This window comes from Odocoileus virginianus, chromosome 14 (assembly GCF_023699985.2).
Source record: "Odocoileus virginianus isolate 20LAN1187 ecotype Illinois chromosome 14, Ovbor_1.2, whole genome shotgun sequence".
NCBI classification, from domain to species: domain Eukaryota; kingdom Metazoa; phylum Chordata; class Mammalia; order Artiodactyla; family Cervidae; genus Odocoileus; species Odocoileus virginianus.
The window spans coordinates 34,339,671-34,356,000 of NC_069687.1; the positions used below are offsets into that span (position 1 = coordinate 34,339,671).

Consider the following 16,330-nt stretch of genomic DNA (forward strand, 5'->3'; position numbering starts at 1 on the left):
TTCTCAGATGAGCTGGAACAGTAATAGACCCCATCTCGCTGAATTACAGTGGCATGAGAATGAAGTTACATTGTGTAAATGGTAAAGTACTTCACAAATGCAAGATTATTTTGAAAAAATTAATACCTTCTCTCTGTATCAGTTATGTGTGAGAGGTTGGAAGGCACATTGGCTGTTAAAGTTCAGCTTTTAGCTTAGATTTATGTGATGCTTCAATGAAACCCTCTTCCAAGGCTAACAGTTTTACCCTAAAAGCTGAATTACCGGCTTACAGGTGTAAACACCACTGCTACTGTGCTGTACTGTGCTTAGTCACTCCATCATGTCTGACTCTTTGCAGCCTCCAAGGACTGTAGCCCACCAGGCTCCTCAGTCCATGAGGATTCTCCAGACAAGAACACTAGAATGGGTTGCCATTCCCTCCTCCAGGGCATCTTCCCAACATAGGGATTGAATCCAGGTCTCCGGCATTGCAGGTGGATTCTTTACCATCTGAGACACCAGGGAAGCCCAAAGTAGTGGAGTGTGTAGATTATCCCTTTTCCAGGGAATCTTCCTGACCCAGGAATCAAACTGGGGTCTTTTCATTGCAGGCAGATTCTTTACCACCTGAGCTACCAGGGAAGTTACTGCTGCTACTAAGAGACTCTAAAGAGGTCTGTTTCCACTTCACAGGGACACTTTAGGAGGCATCTCCCTCTGCTTGGTTAATAGTAGTTCCTACTGCACTGAAGTGAATGTCATCCCCTTGTACACACGAGCAAGGGTTAACCTCTGGCAAGAGCTTGCTTAAACCACATGGAAATATCACACAGGTTCAATGGGTTAGATACACTGCAGAGTATTTGGATACAAGGTGTAATTTGTGCAACATATTCTTATCAGCAGCCCTTTCCAGCTCATCTGTGGTTTACTGGAAGCTGCTTACTTGTGGAGTCTATTTCTCTATATTCTACTCAGAAACAGATCAAATGTTTCAGTTAAAAGGAAAGGTAAGACAGTACTATCAAATATCCCAGAACAGTAAATGCCAATCAATGACACTTATTCTGTCAAGTTCATCTGATTACCTGGAGATGTCAAGTTTAACACCAAGACTTCTACACTCAAGCAGTGTCTGCCTTGGGGTCATCTGTTATGTAGCTCTAGGTCTTGAAATGAATGAGAGCCTTAAATGTCTTTTTTTTTTTTTTTTTAATAGGGGAGAGTGTTTAAGAGTGTCCTAGTGCTAAAGACATTTGACCATCAGCTTGCCCATCTCACTTAGAAACTTAGAAGCTCTTCTGAGTAGCTTACAGCAGCTTGAACCAGTCCACAGAACTGTGTTTTGATGAAGTCAAACATCACTGAATAAAGAACAGGGGAGTAAAGGGTAAAAGGCATGAACCAATAGTTCACTAATGAATGATTTTTATACTAGACATAATTGAGGTTGTTCTGGCATAGGTCTTGTCCACTGGACTCACATGAAACTCCCAGGAAAGGAGAATGTATAGGTCTAAGAGAGGAAAACTGAGTCTTGAAAGGCATCAGATATTAATTTACTTGTGGTCCTATTTCACAGATTTCTACTTTTTTATTTTGGTGACAATCCAGAATATGTTATAATTAACATTTGCTCACCTTACATTAGTATATATTATATCTTGACCCTATCACACCAACCCAAAGCAGGGGTCCAATGAACTGATGGTAACACATGAGATTCTGCCATTCCAGTTTATTGAAATGAGTAAATTTATAGCTTTCTTTGCATACAGAAAAGTGCACAAGAAAATAAGTATGTACAAAACAATTGTGTGGCTGGTCATCAGTTTCAAAAAATTTGTCTACTTTCAAAAATTCAAACTATCTAGAAATAATTGCCTCCAGTTTAGCACATTTAAGTATTTGGACATATAAAATATTTATTTCAAGTCTGTTGATAATAACTGAGTAGAAAGTCACACATTGCCATACATGATCAGCTATTACCGTTCAACATAAAACCATAGGACTTTAGCTTGGACTACTTGGGGCTAATCAATAGAAGTTCATGAGGCCACCATCTTGTTTTGATCCTGAGCAGTCATCCTCTTCTTCCACCTAAAGATAACATTGTATGTGGTTGATTAACATCCACAAGAACCTGAGCACTAGGGGTCAAGAAATAACATTAGAAACCCAACATAAACAAAATAAAACAAAACTCACTATGGCAAGAACAAACCCTTCAGATCTGTGCCAACAATAGGACTGAAAATGAACTGGAAGAGTTTCCAAGATTGTGAGGAGAAAATTACTGCATACATTAAATTTTTAATGATAACACCAAATACTTGCTCTACAGATTCCCCCCCCACCCACATTTATCTTCTGACTGTGAAACAGTGGTATCAAGAAAGCTTTCCAGTTACTTGATAAAGGTCTGGCATGACCCCAAATAAGCACCTAACATGTTTGGCACAATCACATTTAGCTGTGATGTGTTTCTCTTAGGAATGTAGTCCTTCATTGCTGAGTCGAGTTCAATTTTTCCTCAGTGTGAACTGTTCTAGAACTTCAGCTCAAGAAGATAGCCTCTTATTCCATAGAAAGGATAAAGGTTGTGTGCATTTGCAACTCTAGTTACCGAGATTAGAGATTAATGAGAAGGTAGAGCATAGAGGCTTCAGACCTGTGAATCATTAGATTTTTTTGCCCCATAAAACTCTATGGTTTATGAAAGAGAGAAGCCCAGGAGCAAAAATAACTGAAAAGAGAATTGGAGGGAAAAGAAGAGGAGAGATGAAAAATGATTGTTCCCTCCTTTGAAATAGCTAGCAAGAGATAAGAGAAAGGACAATCTCACCCTTGAGAGAAAAAGCATCTTCAGAAAGAAAAGTTGTATCTTTAAAAACATTCTTAGGTGTGTCAGACTCCAAGGGGATTCTCCTAAGGAGAAATTGAACTTGCTTCCATTTTACTTTAAAAATGCTCTGTAAGTGATGGTCTGAAGCAAGATTTAAGAAGGTGCCTTGTTCTACAATTTTTAGGTTTAATGCTCTGAAACAGAACCCCCAAACACTATGAACAGTAGGGATTTCAAAATTTATTCAAAACAGTATGATCTGAGGGGTTGTGGTGGCTCCATCGCCCAACCAGAGGGTACATGGGTCACATGGGTTCCAGAAGGTTCTAGGGTCACAATAGACAAGGGTCCAAATAGGAAAACTACTTCGCTTACATTCGGCTAGTGAGTTTAGGTTCTTAATTTATTTAAAGCCATAGATTCAGTTTAGCGAAACAGAAAGTAGAAGGTATTCTACAAGTGGGAGAGGCAGCAAGAAATAAGGCAACTGATAATATGTCAAAGCTAGAACAAGGGCAAAGGTCAGGACTTGTCTGCCAATTAGCTTTGTCCTTGACTACCAAGGCCAACCTCTTTGTTTCTCTGGACAGTCAGCATGCCAAGTTCCTAGAGAAGTATGGAGAAGAAAAAAAACCATGGTTAGAATTTTGGGGTGGAATATTTAATGTGTTAAACATTAAGTCATTATTTATGTTAATAGTAGTATCTCCTAGGACTGATTCAAGAGGATAAAAAACTGATATAGAATCTGTAATAAAGTGATTAGCACAAGTGCTCAATAATGTTACCCATTTTGTCCTGTGGTAGTTCTCCTATTCACTCCCCCATCTACCATTCAGCAGGTTAACTAGAATTACCCTTCCTTCATGACCTAAAGAAGGAAGGGCTTCCAGAGAGAACTCTAGTCAATTCAATTAGGCGCAAACAATCCTCCTAGACTTTTAGTACACGTTATTCCTTTTGATTGGTTCATGGGTGCCTCCCTGGGAGAGGAGGCAAGAGTGAGTCCCTGTTAAGATTCAATATATCATACCTTTTTATTAACATTGCAACTCATCTGGATGCTTGCTAAAATAAAGCTTTTCCTCAGCACCAAGGGGGATTCCTCAGGGCTAGGGCTCAGGAATTTGCCTTTTCAATAATCCTACTCTGCAGCCTATTTTATGGAAAAGCATTTTCAGAAAGACTGTAATTATAGAATTGGAGTGAAGGGGGTGCGAATCCAAATGCAAAGAAACTCAAATCTCATTGTTAGTATCAGACTTAAGATATGTATCTATTTAAGATAATTAAGTTCTACATGGGTTGAGAGAGAGTTTGGGTCAAGAGACAGTTTGGTAGTCCCACATGAATGGGGGCCAGGGGGCAAAACTGGGGAAAAAAATGGGTTTGGGTTCTCTTCATTCTTTCTGTTTTTCTCCTCTTCCAGCTATCCCCTACTTCCTCTAAAATACAGATAAGCCTCTTCTCCAAAAACTGCAATCTTTTAAGATCAGATAAAGTTGCTTCCACTAACTGGTGAGAAAGAAACATACTCCCATCTTCACTCCCAGATCTTAATCTAAGGTAGTGGTGGTTCAGTCGCTAAGCCGTGTTCAACTCTTGCGGCCCCATGGCCTGTAGCCTGCCAGGCTCCTCTGTCCATGAGATTCTCCAGGCAAGAACAGTGGGGTGCATTGCCATTTCCTTCTCCAAGTCTAAGGTGGTAAAACACAATAACTGACTGAGGATAAAACCCACCGGTGGACTCATCTGAATTTGCCTTTCAAGGGGTTACTGGAAGCTGTCACCATTTTGAGATTAATACCACCAGACGATTCAGACCAATTTTGAGGCCTCCCCCACAAAGAAATGCATATTGAACTGGATGGCAAAAGTGTAATCATGATTTCTTTGTCTGACCTCTTTGGTGGTGTCAGAAGGCCTTCAGAATTTGAAGCTTCTATAGAAAACTGAATAGTTACTAGGAAACTTTGCAATCAATTCAATAAGACAATAAAAAATCTAGAAGGTTGTTATGTGTTTATGGAGTTTTACTTCTATACAGAAGTGAAATATTAAAAACACAGGACAAAAACCTATATCCATGAGTATATTACTATTTTTTTATATGTATAAGAACTCTATTCATAAATGCTCAGCTTAGTCATTATCGAATTAATTAAGCATAGTGTTCCATATCTTTTACTTCTCCATTTCAGAAGAATTTTTTCTTTTCAATTCTAAAATTAAAATTTCACCCTTATTCTCTGTGCCACCCTTTCTTACAAAGCCTAAGCTTAGCAGGATCTTCTACTTACAGAAGTTAGGCAAAAGGATTTCCAAATGGATCTCTATATATATCAGATGATGTGGGTTGAAGAGAAGCCATCTATGGAAACAAAACCACCTAGTCAATAACTATAATTACAACGATAAGAAAATACCTATCATTGAGATTTCTCGGATTCCTTTAAAAATCACTTAGGTCACAGACTAATCAGATATTGTATGGGTCTACAATGATTTGTGTTTCTGCTTGTGATTGATATATATTTAATATTTACATCAAAAGCAAGATTCAGAATTATGTTTGCTCCCTCAAAATGCAAAATATTATTTTTATGAGCTATGTCATTTTGTATTAGGAAATTAAACATTTGAAAGATTTTTAAAGCATAGTGTTTTGGCTCAATTTTCTTTCAAAGTGCTTTCCCAAGCTAGATTAAGTAAGAGACAAAGGACTTTTCTATATGATATTTGCTTCTCAAATTCAAGAGAGTAGTTCCTGTAAAAATAATCTTTCCCCAGTTTGAGTTGAGGTTTACACTGCAGTGGTTCTCAGTGATAAATCTTATTCAAATGCCCTTTACCGTCAAAGATACAAGCAAGGTTAATTCAGGGGGTGATAACTCTACGTGGTGTGTACTTTGGAATATCAGCTTCTAATAGTTAGTACTTACAGAGGCTGGTGATGAGTGGAAAGAATCTTTAGAGAAGGGGTTCTCAAATGCATTGTCAGCAGATTTGGTAACTGGCGGGGCACTGTGTCGGGGAGCTGGCTTTGGTAGTTCTAGAAGGTGAAAAAGTAGTCAGTAAACAAGCTTTCCTCCAATGCAAGCACAAATCCTCCAGTTAGGCTTATCTTAGAAATTAAGTTCCATATTTTTGAAACTGACATTGACCAAACAAAAATTATCACACCAAATACCAGGACTCCCAGTGATGATTACAAGCAAATTCATCCCTTCTTGGAAGAGGAAACCAGGCATATTCACTAGAAGTGGAAGAGATTCAGAATTCCCTCACTTAAAAGCACCTACATGGCAAAACTTCATTAAGCCTTGAGGCCAACACAGAAATAAAGGCTTCTAGAGATTCAACTATCTGATGGATTAACTAGCCAATAAAAGAACAGCTAGCATTCAAATACTGGTTGCATTTCAAAGCTCTTTCTTTCTACCACGTCTTCTAACTTCCCTCATTAGATGGGTAGTATGATCCATACATACGAGTCTACACAGCCCTACATACCTACCTACAGTCCTCTGGGTGCCATAACCCATTGAATTTCAATAGCTCACGGCAGCCCTTTTAAGAATTGTCACAAGAGGGCAGCACTGGGCCAGTCCTTAGAAATAGCTAACTAAGGTAACCTGTTAACTCCATAAGGTAAGTGGTTAAGTTGTCTCCATAACCCCTGATAGATGAAAAAGGCAAGAGTACAGCTATTAGGGGCCTGGAGAGGGTTCTGAGACTCTCTGGATTCATATGACTGAAGTCCTTGTGGGTGCAGTTGACAGAGAAATAGGTAGCTTACCATTGATCTTTCTCAATAGTTGATTAGCATCCAGATCATCATGGTCTGCATTCTCCTGAGGAATGCCAACTTTGCTGTTGAAATAATTGGAGAAGGCACTCGAGGTCCCAGAGGAGTTCTGTTCTCCCTTCCTTGCTGGCACAGTAGGTGGCTGCCGCAGTTGGAAGTCCTTAAACATTTCTTTCACTTCCTTGACTTCTCTGTCCCCAAGAGGGTCCAAGGCAATGAAGGCATCACTGGGGACATCCTTTGGAGGGCCAGTTCTGGGAGGTGGTTGAGGAGGAGTGACCAGGAGAGAGGAGAGCATAGAAGGGGGCTGGGTGGACACAGCAGGAGCTGGAAAAACATTGCCCTGAAAAGGATTCCCCAGAGGGCTATTTGCTGACCATGTGTTGGGTGTTATGGATGCCGACGTGCCCCACGCTACAGGGGGTGGAGAGGAAACTGAGACTGCGAAAGAGGAAGGCTGGTTCCAACCCGGAACACTTGGGCTTGTGGTGAAGACGATTGGCTGACTGAATCCTGAAGGCTGACCAGCCATCATGGCGCCCGGGACCACTGACGGGGACTGACTGAAGACTAAAGGTGCTGGGCTCCATGGCCCTGCCTGGGCAGATAGAACTGGCACACCACCTGAAGGAAGGAAGCGGGATAAAGGACTTGAATCAGAAGACCAGCTTGAAGAGGATTCTTGAGTTCCAGAAAGTCAGCTCTCTGGACAGCATTTATAGAGAGCATCTACATGCCAACCTTTATTAAGCCTTGAGGCTGACATGGTTCTTATGAGATTAAAGCACTCTAAAGATGAACTGGGCTTCCCTGGTGGCTCAAATGGTAAAGAACCTGCCTGCAATGCCGGAGACCCAGGTTCGATCCTTGGGTCAGGAAGATGCCCCGGAGAAGGGAATGGCTACCCACTCCAGTATTTTTGCCTTGGAGAATTCCAGGAACAGAAGAGGCCTGGTGGGCTACAGTCCAGGGGTGGCAAAGTGTCAGACTCGACTGAGCAACTAACACTTTCACTTTCTTTTCAAAGATGAATTAGCTGTAGCACATATTCAAATGTTTGTTGCACTTCGAAGCCCTTTTTTTCTACCACACGTTTTTAAACTTGCCTCATTAGATAGGTAATACAGTCCACAAGTACCAAGTCATAAAAGAAAATGAGCCCTTTTCATACATTTATCAATGTAATTCTAACAGTTAGAACAGAACCTGTCAGTGGTATGAATCTACATGTGGAGTAAATACATTGACATATATAAGCCATGCTTATTATGAAGTAGTTAATTAAGATAATCCACTGGATACTCGAGTCATTGATGTAATCTTTTCATTTGGCAAATGGCTCAGGTCTGGAGTCTTATGGAGACTAGCTATTAGGCATATACGTTAGGCTTTAACATGCTTACATCCTGAAGAAACCATTTCAAAGTTTCTTTTCTTTTAAACGTTGCCAAGGTTGACACAGCTATATAAAAGGATAGTAAAATTTGGTTTATGCCAGGATGGTTTTAGACTTCTACATACAAAAATGGAGGAAAAGCTGGTTACCCTAGGAGAGCTGTTTCGAATAAAAGTGCTTCCTGCCATGTGTCACTCACTAAACTCTGAAGAGGGAGAGGAGATAATGTGAAGGAAAAACAAAGACAAAACAAAGACAAAAACCCCAAACAAACAAACAAGAAACAAAAACACTTGCAATGTGAGTAGCTACCCCTGTCTAGGCATCTGCTCTTTGTGGGGAAATGGCTCTATCACCGGACCCCTGCCATTGCTGATCTGTAATTAATTAAATCACTAAAATCTAGGTCTCTTCAATGCTCGCCCTCCTTTTCTTGAGAAGCTCATTCCCGACATCTTGTTCTAAAATGTAGGACATTTTCTCTTTGGTGACTTCCCAAGTGTATTAATAATCCAGTTAAACCATCACCACTAACAGAAAACCTAAATTCAGCCTCATAACACTCCACAAACGATGCACGGCTCTCAAAAACCTACTTGCTTTGGGCTTTGGAGCAGAGCAGTTCTTTAGTTATGAACGCTTTCTAACCAAAGAAGGAAAAGGCCTTCAGACTTGGGTTAGGAATGTTTTTGTTTCCAGAGTGAGAGATATTTTGAAATTGTGTTCAGGGGATGATGGAGCAAGATATTCTATCTCGAATTTTCTTAGGATTGGAGCTTGGTGTTACTTGATTCAGCTCTGTCGTCACAGACCTCCTCCATCTGACCATGAACACACAGGGTGTGCTCATGAAGAGTGAGTGGCTTTCAGTGGTGGCTCATCTTATTAAATTAATATGCTTACTTTTGAGGTGAAGAAATTGGGTAGAAGAATATTAATTATTAAAATTAGGAAGGTCACAGTCTGCGATAGAGACCAAAACTCAGGCATACCACTGATTCTAGTCCCTACCCTTCTGTTCTGTCTCCTTGATATCAAGGAACAGAACTACATTTTTTATTGGAGTGTTAATTAAAATGCTTATTTATTATTCTTGGGCACACTGTGTGTCATGCAGGATCTTAGTTCTCCAAGCAGGGATCAAACCTGTGCCCTTGGATTGGGAGCACAGAGTCTTAACCATTAGACTGCCAGGAAAGTCCCTTAAATACTTATTTACATGTATACAAAAATTAGACTTCATTTACACCAAAGAATATGCACACAGGCAGACCTTGGAGATATTTCAAACTTGTTTCCAGACTGTCATAAAAGGGAATATGACAATAAATTGAGTCAACCAAGCTTTTTGGTTTTCCAGTGCATATAAAAGTTATGCTTATATTATACCATAGTCTAGTAAATGTGCAGTAGTATTATGGCTAAAAAAACAAAGTACATACCTTAACTTTAAAATAATTTATTGTTAAAAATATTAACCATCATCTGAGCCTTCAGCAAGTCATTCTCTTGGCAGTAGTAACATCAAAGATCATCAATCACAGATCACCATATCCATTTAAGAATAAATGTTTGGAATACTGCAGAAATTACCAAAATGTGACAAAGAGACAAGAACTGAGCAAATGCTGTTGGAAAAATGGTGCTGATACACTTGCTTCACTCATGATTGCCACAAACCACCAATTTGTAAAAAAAAAAAAAAATCACTGTCTCCAAAGTGCAATAAAAGTGAAGTGTAATAAAACAAGGTATGCCTGCATTCCTTTCACAACCAATCAAGGGAACAGTTCTCTTAGATTCAATAATACAGGCTTCTCAAAGTAGGTTGAGTTTGAACAAAGTTATTGCTATCATTTAAAAAAAATAATTTAAACTTTATTAACTGAAGCCAGAGTCACTCACTAATAATTTACTCCAATTGGATGTACAAATTGGGTAAAACTGTACCATCTTTCAGCTTGGATGACTTGTGTTCCCTTAGGAAAATGTGTAGCTTTAGTCACAGACAGTATTAGTGGGAGTGGTGATAAAGGAGAAAAACATAGTGATATTTGCCAGGAATTAAAGACTTTCCCTGGTGGCTCAGAAAATAAAGAATCTGCCTGCAATGTAGAAGGTCTGGGTGGGGAAGAACCCCTGGAGAAGGGAATGGCAACCCACTCCAGTATTCTTGCCCAAAGAATTCTATGGACAGAGGAGCCTGGCAAGCTGCAGTCCATGGGGTCACAAAGAGCTGGACACAACTGAGCAACTAACACTTTCACTTTCTTTCTTTCAAAGACTTTCCCAGTGTATACTTAGGCCAGCCTTCATTCCTGTCTACCAGAGCCCACGCATTGTGTTTCCAAGATATTTAAGGCCCTGCTGGAAAAAGCACGGAAAAAGAAAGTGTGGGTATAAAAAGTTAATTTTATTAACTTCCTGATGCTATATTAAAACACAGGGCAGCTAGTCAAAGCTTTCTACAATACCCTTTCCCCACCCCCAGTTCTCCAGAGGAGACGGTCCCCCAGCTGGGTCCAGTGGAAGCCAGACCTACAACCTTCCATGGCTTGGCTGAGGATCCCTGCGAGTGGACAGGGGCTGTACTGTAGGGCTCAGTTTGAGTCCCAGGTCCAAACTTAGAAGAATCATCAGTATTCGGCAGTTGTATACCCCAAGGCCTCAACAGGGGCACCCAGCCAAAAAGCTTTACTTCATCTGCATAAATTAACAGTTATAGGGTCCAGCTGTATTTTCAGGCTGATTTGTTAAATATTGGCTGTGAAAATTCTTCAGGGCCTTGATATCAGACTACAAAGCTCTGTGATGTGATCTTGGCACCGCACTGCATGCAAGCTCTCTGCCCCTCTGCAGGGAAAGCACCAACCAGCTCCCCTTAGGGGTGTATGAGAAAGGGCTGCAGAAACGGGAAGACTCCAAGAAATCTGGGTGCCTGGAGAGTCTCCTGATGGCGTAAATGCCAAGCAGGGACCTGAAATGAGCTGGCTTTCACACCTGCAGGGCTTGCAGCCACTCAGAAGTTGGAAACCAACACCCTGTTGCCACCACACTGCAGATATGATTGAACTCATGTAATATGACAGAACCAAAATATTTTCCTTTGCAGGAAAACAGCAGGAAGAAAGAGTCCTGATGGCGGACTCTGCAGGAGGCAGAGAAAGCCAAGATCCCTGGTCAATTTTTATAAAATAGGGAAGAGAGGCCCCTTCATTTATAGCCCCCCTCCCCTCCCTCTCGTGAGACAGATTCTATTTGGGGCTTGTGGAAGTGCCAAGAAGTAGGAAAACAAACAGAATCCCCAGCAGGGCAGCAAAAGCCATTGTCAGAGTTTCTGAAGAACTGTTCCACGGAGGCAGGAAAGGACGGGAGGTGGTGGGCAAAAAGGAGCAGGACCAGCTCTCAGCCACATGGCCTCTCCCAGAGTCCTGCCACAGACGGGCTCAGTGGTCCACGTGAGCTAATGACATGGTTTTGAATGCTGCTGGTTTTGACGGCAGCAGCAGGTCTTAGGTATCTGATAAAATTCCATCTCTTCCATTATTTCTGTGTTCTTTTCCCCTTCAGGTTTCTGTACTGTAGACTTATCTTCTAACTCTAATAAGGCACACAACTAACCAAAGTATCAGCAAGGAGCTGCTAAGGCTTAAGTATTCAGAGACTGATCAGGATACACGCCTTACTCACACCCATCACATGAAGAAGGGCAGAGCTGGGCTCAGAACCCTGCATTTTGAATAAGTGAAGCAAGTGACTTACACTTACAGATTTCACTTACATCCCTCTTGAGGTGTGTATTCCTTCCAAGAGGGGCATTAGTTTAACAGGGGATAATAGGGCTTTGATTCAACAACGACAAGTTTACATGGAAGACATGCATGTTATTACTTTTTCAAGTGGAGACAATCTCAACCCCATTTCTCCAATGAAACTGGTCTGAGCTTCAGAATCCCTTACAACTGTCTTCAGTAAGCCATGACAAGTTACTTCAGGTAGGTGCAACACTTGGAAACGGATTTCTTCTCACATGCCAACTCAAGGAGCCACTCCAGCTACAAGTCAAGAGTTCCAAATGGAGGTGGATTGTACAGAAGTAAAAGTGGAAGAAAGGCTCCCTAGGATGTGCAAATCTTAGGCCCCAGGAACTCCTATGGATATGAAATGCTTCCTCCTATGAATTACCATCTGATGAAAGTAACAGAGCCAAACCTAACTCCATCTCTAAACACCTACCTAGACCCGGGAGGGGCCCCAATGGGGCAGGAGCACTTGTTTTGAAGAGATCCAGAGGGTTGGTCTGTAGGGTTGCAGGCTGTCCTGTAGATTGTCCTGGAGGTTCTGAGATGGGAGGAGCAAAGATGTCTGCTGCAAGTAAGTCTTTTGCTGGAGACTGATGGGACAGAGAGGGATATGGAGGAGTTACTCAGGAACAGGGAAATACAGCTCTATTCCGTTTCCTACTCTGTAACTCGACTTTGGGTACACAAAAAGAAAAGAAAACCTTTTTCCTATTATTGATAAATCACTACAAAAAAAACCCCAAAAGACAAAACAAAACAAAAAAGACACAGATCCGGGCAGTGGACAGAATATTGGATCTTGGTGACTGATACAATGGAGGACACTCAAAGTGAAATCTAATTTGCTTGTTCACACATTTGTATCTGTCTGACCTCCTTATCAGCTGAAAGCTGGAAGCTGGCAGTGAAAGGACAACTATAAGTGAGTAGCTTAAATATTTCGGTCATTCTCCTGGATTTAAATCATTCTGCATAAAGATGATACAGTAGTTTAATCATTGAGCCAGCTTGCATATTCCAATGAGATTTTTAAAATGAAACTTACATAAACCACATTTTAAATTGCTTTTGAGTGAAGTGGTAATAGTAAATATATAAGTTTCTTTTAAGACATTGGATTATTCTGGCATTAGTCAGAGGAGACAGACTCGAGAATTTTATACCACCACCTGGACAGGAATGCAATACAAGGGGTGGGGGGTGTGGGGGGTGTGGGTTAGTACCGGGAGGGTACAAAGGGAATCATAGGAACCCTTGTCCTCCCCTCCCATTACATGACGATCAGACTTACCAGAGGTACAGAAGCATAGCAGCATTAAAAATGGAAAAACTTGTGTTTAGTTAATAATACGTGATAAGACATGCAAACGGAAAGCAGAGAGTGACAAACACTGCTGAGCGAGAAGCTTAAAAAGGGCGCCGATTAGAGGAAAGTGTTCCTGGAGAACGATGTGCCTTATCCCACCTTCTATTTTACAGCCACACAGGAAACTACAATAGCAGCAGGAAAGAGAGCTTGCATCACACCACCCTTTGGTACCGCACATGCATTCTGCCAACGGCTATGTGGAGAAGACAATTCACCTTAGCAGTCCTTCTGCCTCTTCCGGGTTTGGTACTTTGTGGAGGTGGGATAATGGCTATGGAGTCATGTGGTGCGGACTGGACAGAGCTTTCCAAGTCCTGCTTTACGCCATTCGGGACAGGCAGTCCTTTGGGAGGGCTTCCCACAAAAGGGTTCGGGGAGGATTTGATATGGAAGCCGTTCTGTTCTCTTTCAGATACCTCATTGTGAGTTCTCACTGCTGGCTGTGTTTGCGTACTTGATAAGGGCCACGGGCCTGCCTGAGCTTCCTGTTTGCCAGTCCGGTTAGAGATCTGGTCAAATTGCTGACCAAAGTAATCAACATCCCCATTCAGGGGCCCATTACTCAGAGGGGTAGACGAGCTACTCAAATTCTCTTTCTTCTGATCTGGAGATTTGAGAGAATCAGACGAAGAGGGTGTCGATTGGTCTGGCTGTGCGAAAGGATCATCACGGAAAGGATCAGGATTAGGGGTGGGAAAGAAGTTGAGATTGGCAGAAAAGGCATTTTCAGGCAAGAAAGATGCCTGAGGCTTTGGTCGAGGCAGAGAGCAGGAGGTGATGCCATTTGTTAAGAACAGATTTTCTTGTAAAGAATTCTGATTGGTGTCGATTTCAGAGTTTAGATCCACTAACAGGATATCTTTGCTTTCCTATCACATTTGGAAAGAAAAAAAAAAAGAAAGGGTTAGTCCATGTTGTGACTTCAAATGAGAAAGCTACATACTGATGACCAGGATTATAAAATTTCCATTATATTTCAGTCTTACTGGTTGACCCTTACCTCCTCCCATCACCTCCCTGAGTGTATTCACTAGTTATTGTAGAATAGGTCCTCCTTGCACCTCTCAGGCCCTTTTAATTAGGTTTCCACTTCATTCACCCTTCATTCAGTAAAAACTTACAGTTGTTTGTTTTACATGTCTCCCCTCACCCTTTCAGACTGACTGAGCTCATAATCATTGTTTCAATTTATGCCTTGGAAAGTCTTAAAGGGAACTGATTGTAAATCATTCCAAGTGACTAAGTATAATTGAACTGGAAGGAAATGACCTCAGACACCTAAACCCACTTCATACCTGATGTACACTCCTCTTATACCCCTAGAGTCACCTACTATCACCTTTCTCAATAAGTGAGTGCACCGGCTAATATATTCATATTTTATAGTTTTGGCTGTGATAAAGTTTAAGGTTAATATATTTCCCTATAATTGGGTTTTCTTCTGGGAGGGGTCAAAAAAGATTGTCCCCTCCCATCACAGCCTGCTAGATATGCCTCTTTAAATACTTAGGGGTCTTTCTGAAGGTGCTGCCAAGTTGGATCTCTCATTTTCATCATCTGAGTCTCTCTTTTGGACATAACTTTTTGTCCACATCCTTCTCAGAACATGATACTCAAAATACTGATACAATCTAATAATTATATCTTTTGTCATAATACAGCTTAGCATTGCTTGTGTTGTGGCAGTAATCTCATCTCTTGTTGTTCAGTCGCTAAGTCGTGTCCAACTCTTAGGGACCCCAAGAACTGCAGCCCACCAGGCTTCCCTGTCCTTCCCTATCTCCTGGAGTTTGCTCAAACTCATGTCCATTGCTGTCAATAATACCATTAAGTAATCTCATCTATTCAGTGGATAAATTCAACTAATTTTAAAGTCATCTTTAATTTATGTATAAGGTGGAGACATGGGTTTAAGAGTTAATTTGAAAGACACACCAAATTCTATACCTTCTCTATCATTTTTCAGATACATTAATTATTTGAGTTCTCAATTGTCAGATAAGACATTCTTCTCAACATAAAAGCAGCAAATTTGATAAATCTAACAGGTTTTTATTCAGGTCAATGATACAACTAATTAAGATTCACCCTAGGATATAGCTGTCATACTGACAGACCTTCCTTCTGATTGACTGATCAATTAAATACTTAACTATGCTAGCCATAGAAGAAAATAAACAATAAAAATTGCCCAACTGAAATGGAAGCTAATTTTCTATCATTAGCCTGGGCAGATTATTAAATATTTTGGTCATTGGGACAATGATCAAGACATCCTCAAGGGAATATAAAATCCTCAAACCAGCAAATAAAAAGGGAGATTGAATAGGCTTTCTCAGCTTTCAGAGAAAAGAATAAATTTTTAAAAATTTTAGGTCCTATATCAGATCTAATTGGTATTTATCTTTTGGCTTCCTTTACTGTTAGGGATAAAGATACAATTTTTAAAAAGCCAATTTTTCTCCTGATAACCAGAAGAACTTGTCAGAAGAGACAGCTTGTGATTACAAAAAAAAAAAAAAAAAAAAACCTTAAAAAAAAATCAAAGAAATTGATTGGAAGATCTCAATGTAGGGATCTTTAACAATCAAAAGGTAGGACAAAATGTATTACAAAAGCTTGTGATTTCAATATTTATTCATTTATTATGAGCCACCTCTGGATTAGAACAGTTGGGTGTTCACAGCTGGTAGGGTTCTCCTTCAAATACTTCAGAAGTTCTGAGGACACGAAACAGGAGCCACAATGTTAGACTTCTGAATAGTCACCCTATAAGTAAAATGTATAAGGCTCTCCTCAGGTTGCGTTTGTTGTTAATTCAAAATTAAAAACCCACTTCATAGACTACAACTGAAAAATGTAAGACTCCTCATCTACCTCCTCCGTCAGCATTTATTTAACTCCGAATTGGACTGTAAACGTAAACACTTCATCCACTTGGCTGTCATGTGAGCACCTGAGCGACAAGAACTGGTGACATGAACATGAAATCTAGTCCTTGCTCTTAGGAGGCTCCAGTAAGAAGGGCAAACAGGCAACCAAGAAGGTGTCTGCACAGACCAGGTTTTAAACACTGAGTTCAGTAGACTAGCTTTTCTTCAGGTAATTCATCTTGCCTAACCAT

The 16,330-nt window shown here is 40.7% G+C and overlaps 1 protein-coding gene across 5 annotated transcripts in view; it reads right to left on the reverse strand.

Moving 5' to 3' along the window:
- Positions 1 to 1,705: 1,705 nt before the first annotated feature.
- DAB2 (DAB adaptor protein 2) overlaps positions 1,706 to 16,330 on the reverse strand; it is a 56,222-nt gene continuing 41,597 nt past the window's right edge. For 3 of the 5 annotated variants that reach the window (XM_020890360.2, XM_020890358.2, XM_070476616.1), the window contains 6 exons: positions 13,422 to 14,075; positions 12,271 to 12,427; positions 6,630 to 7,262; positions 5,773 to 5,882; positions 5,131 to 5,201; positions 1,706 to 3,436 (listed from right to left, as the gene is read on the reverse strand). In XM_020890360.2, coding sequence (XP_020746019.2) covers positions 5,136 to 5,201; positions 5,773 to 5,882; positions 6,630 to 7,262; positions 12,271 to 12,427; positions 13,422 to 14,075 — 1,620 coding nt within the window. In that variant the 3' untranslated portion in view covers positions 1,706 to 3,436; positions 5,131 to 5,135. The remainder of the gene's footprint in view (positions 3,437 to 5,130; positions 5,202 to 5,772; positions 5,883 to 6,629; positions 7,263 to 12,270; positions 12,428 to 13,421; positions 14,076 to 16,330) is intronic. The other 2 variants (XM_020890359.2, XM_020890361.2) reach the window with 2 other exon arrangements.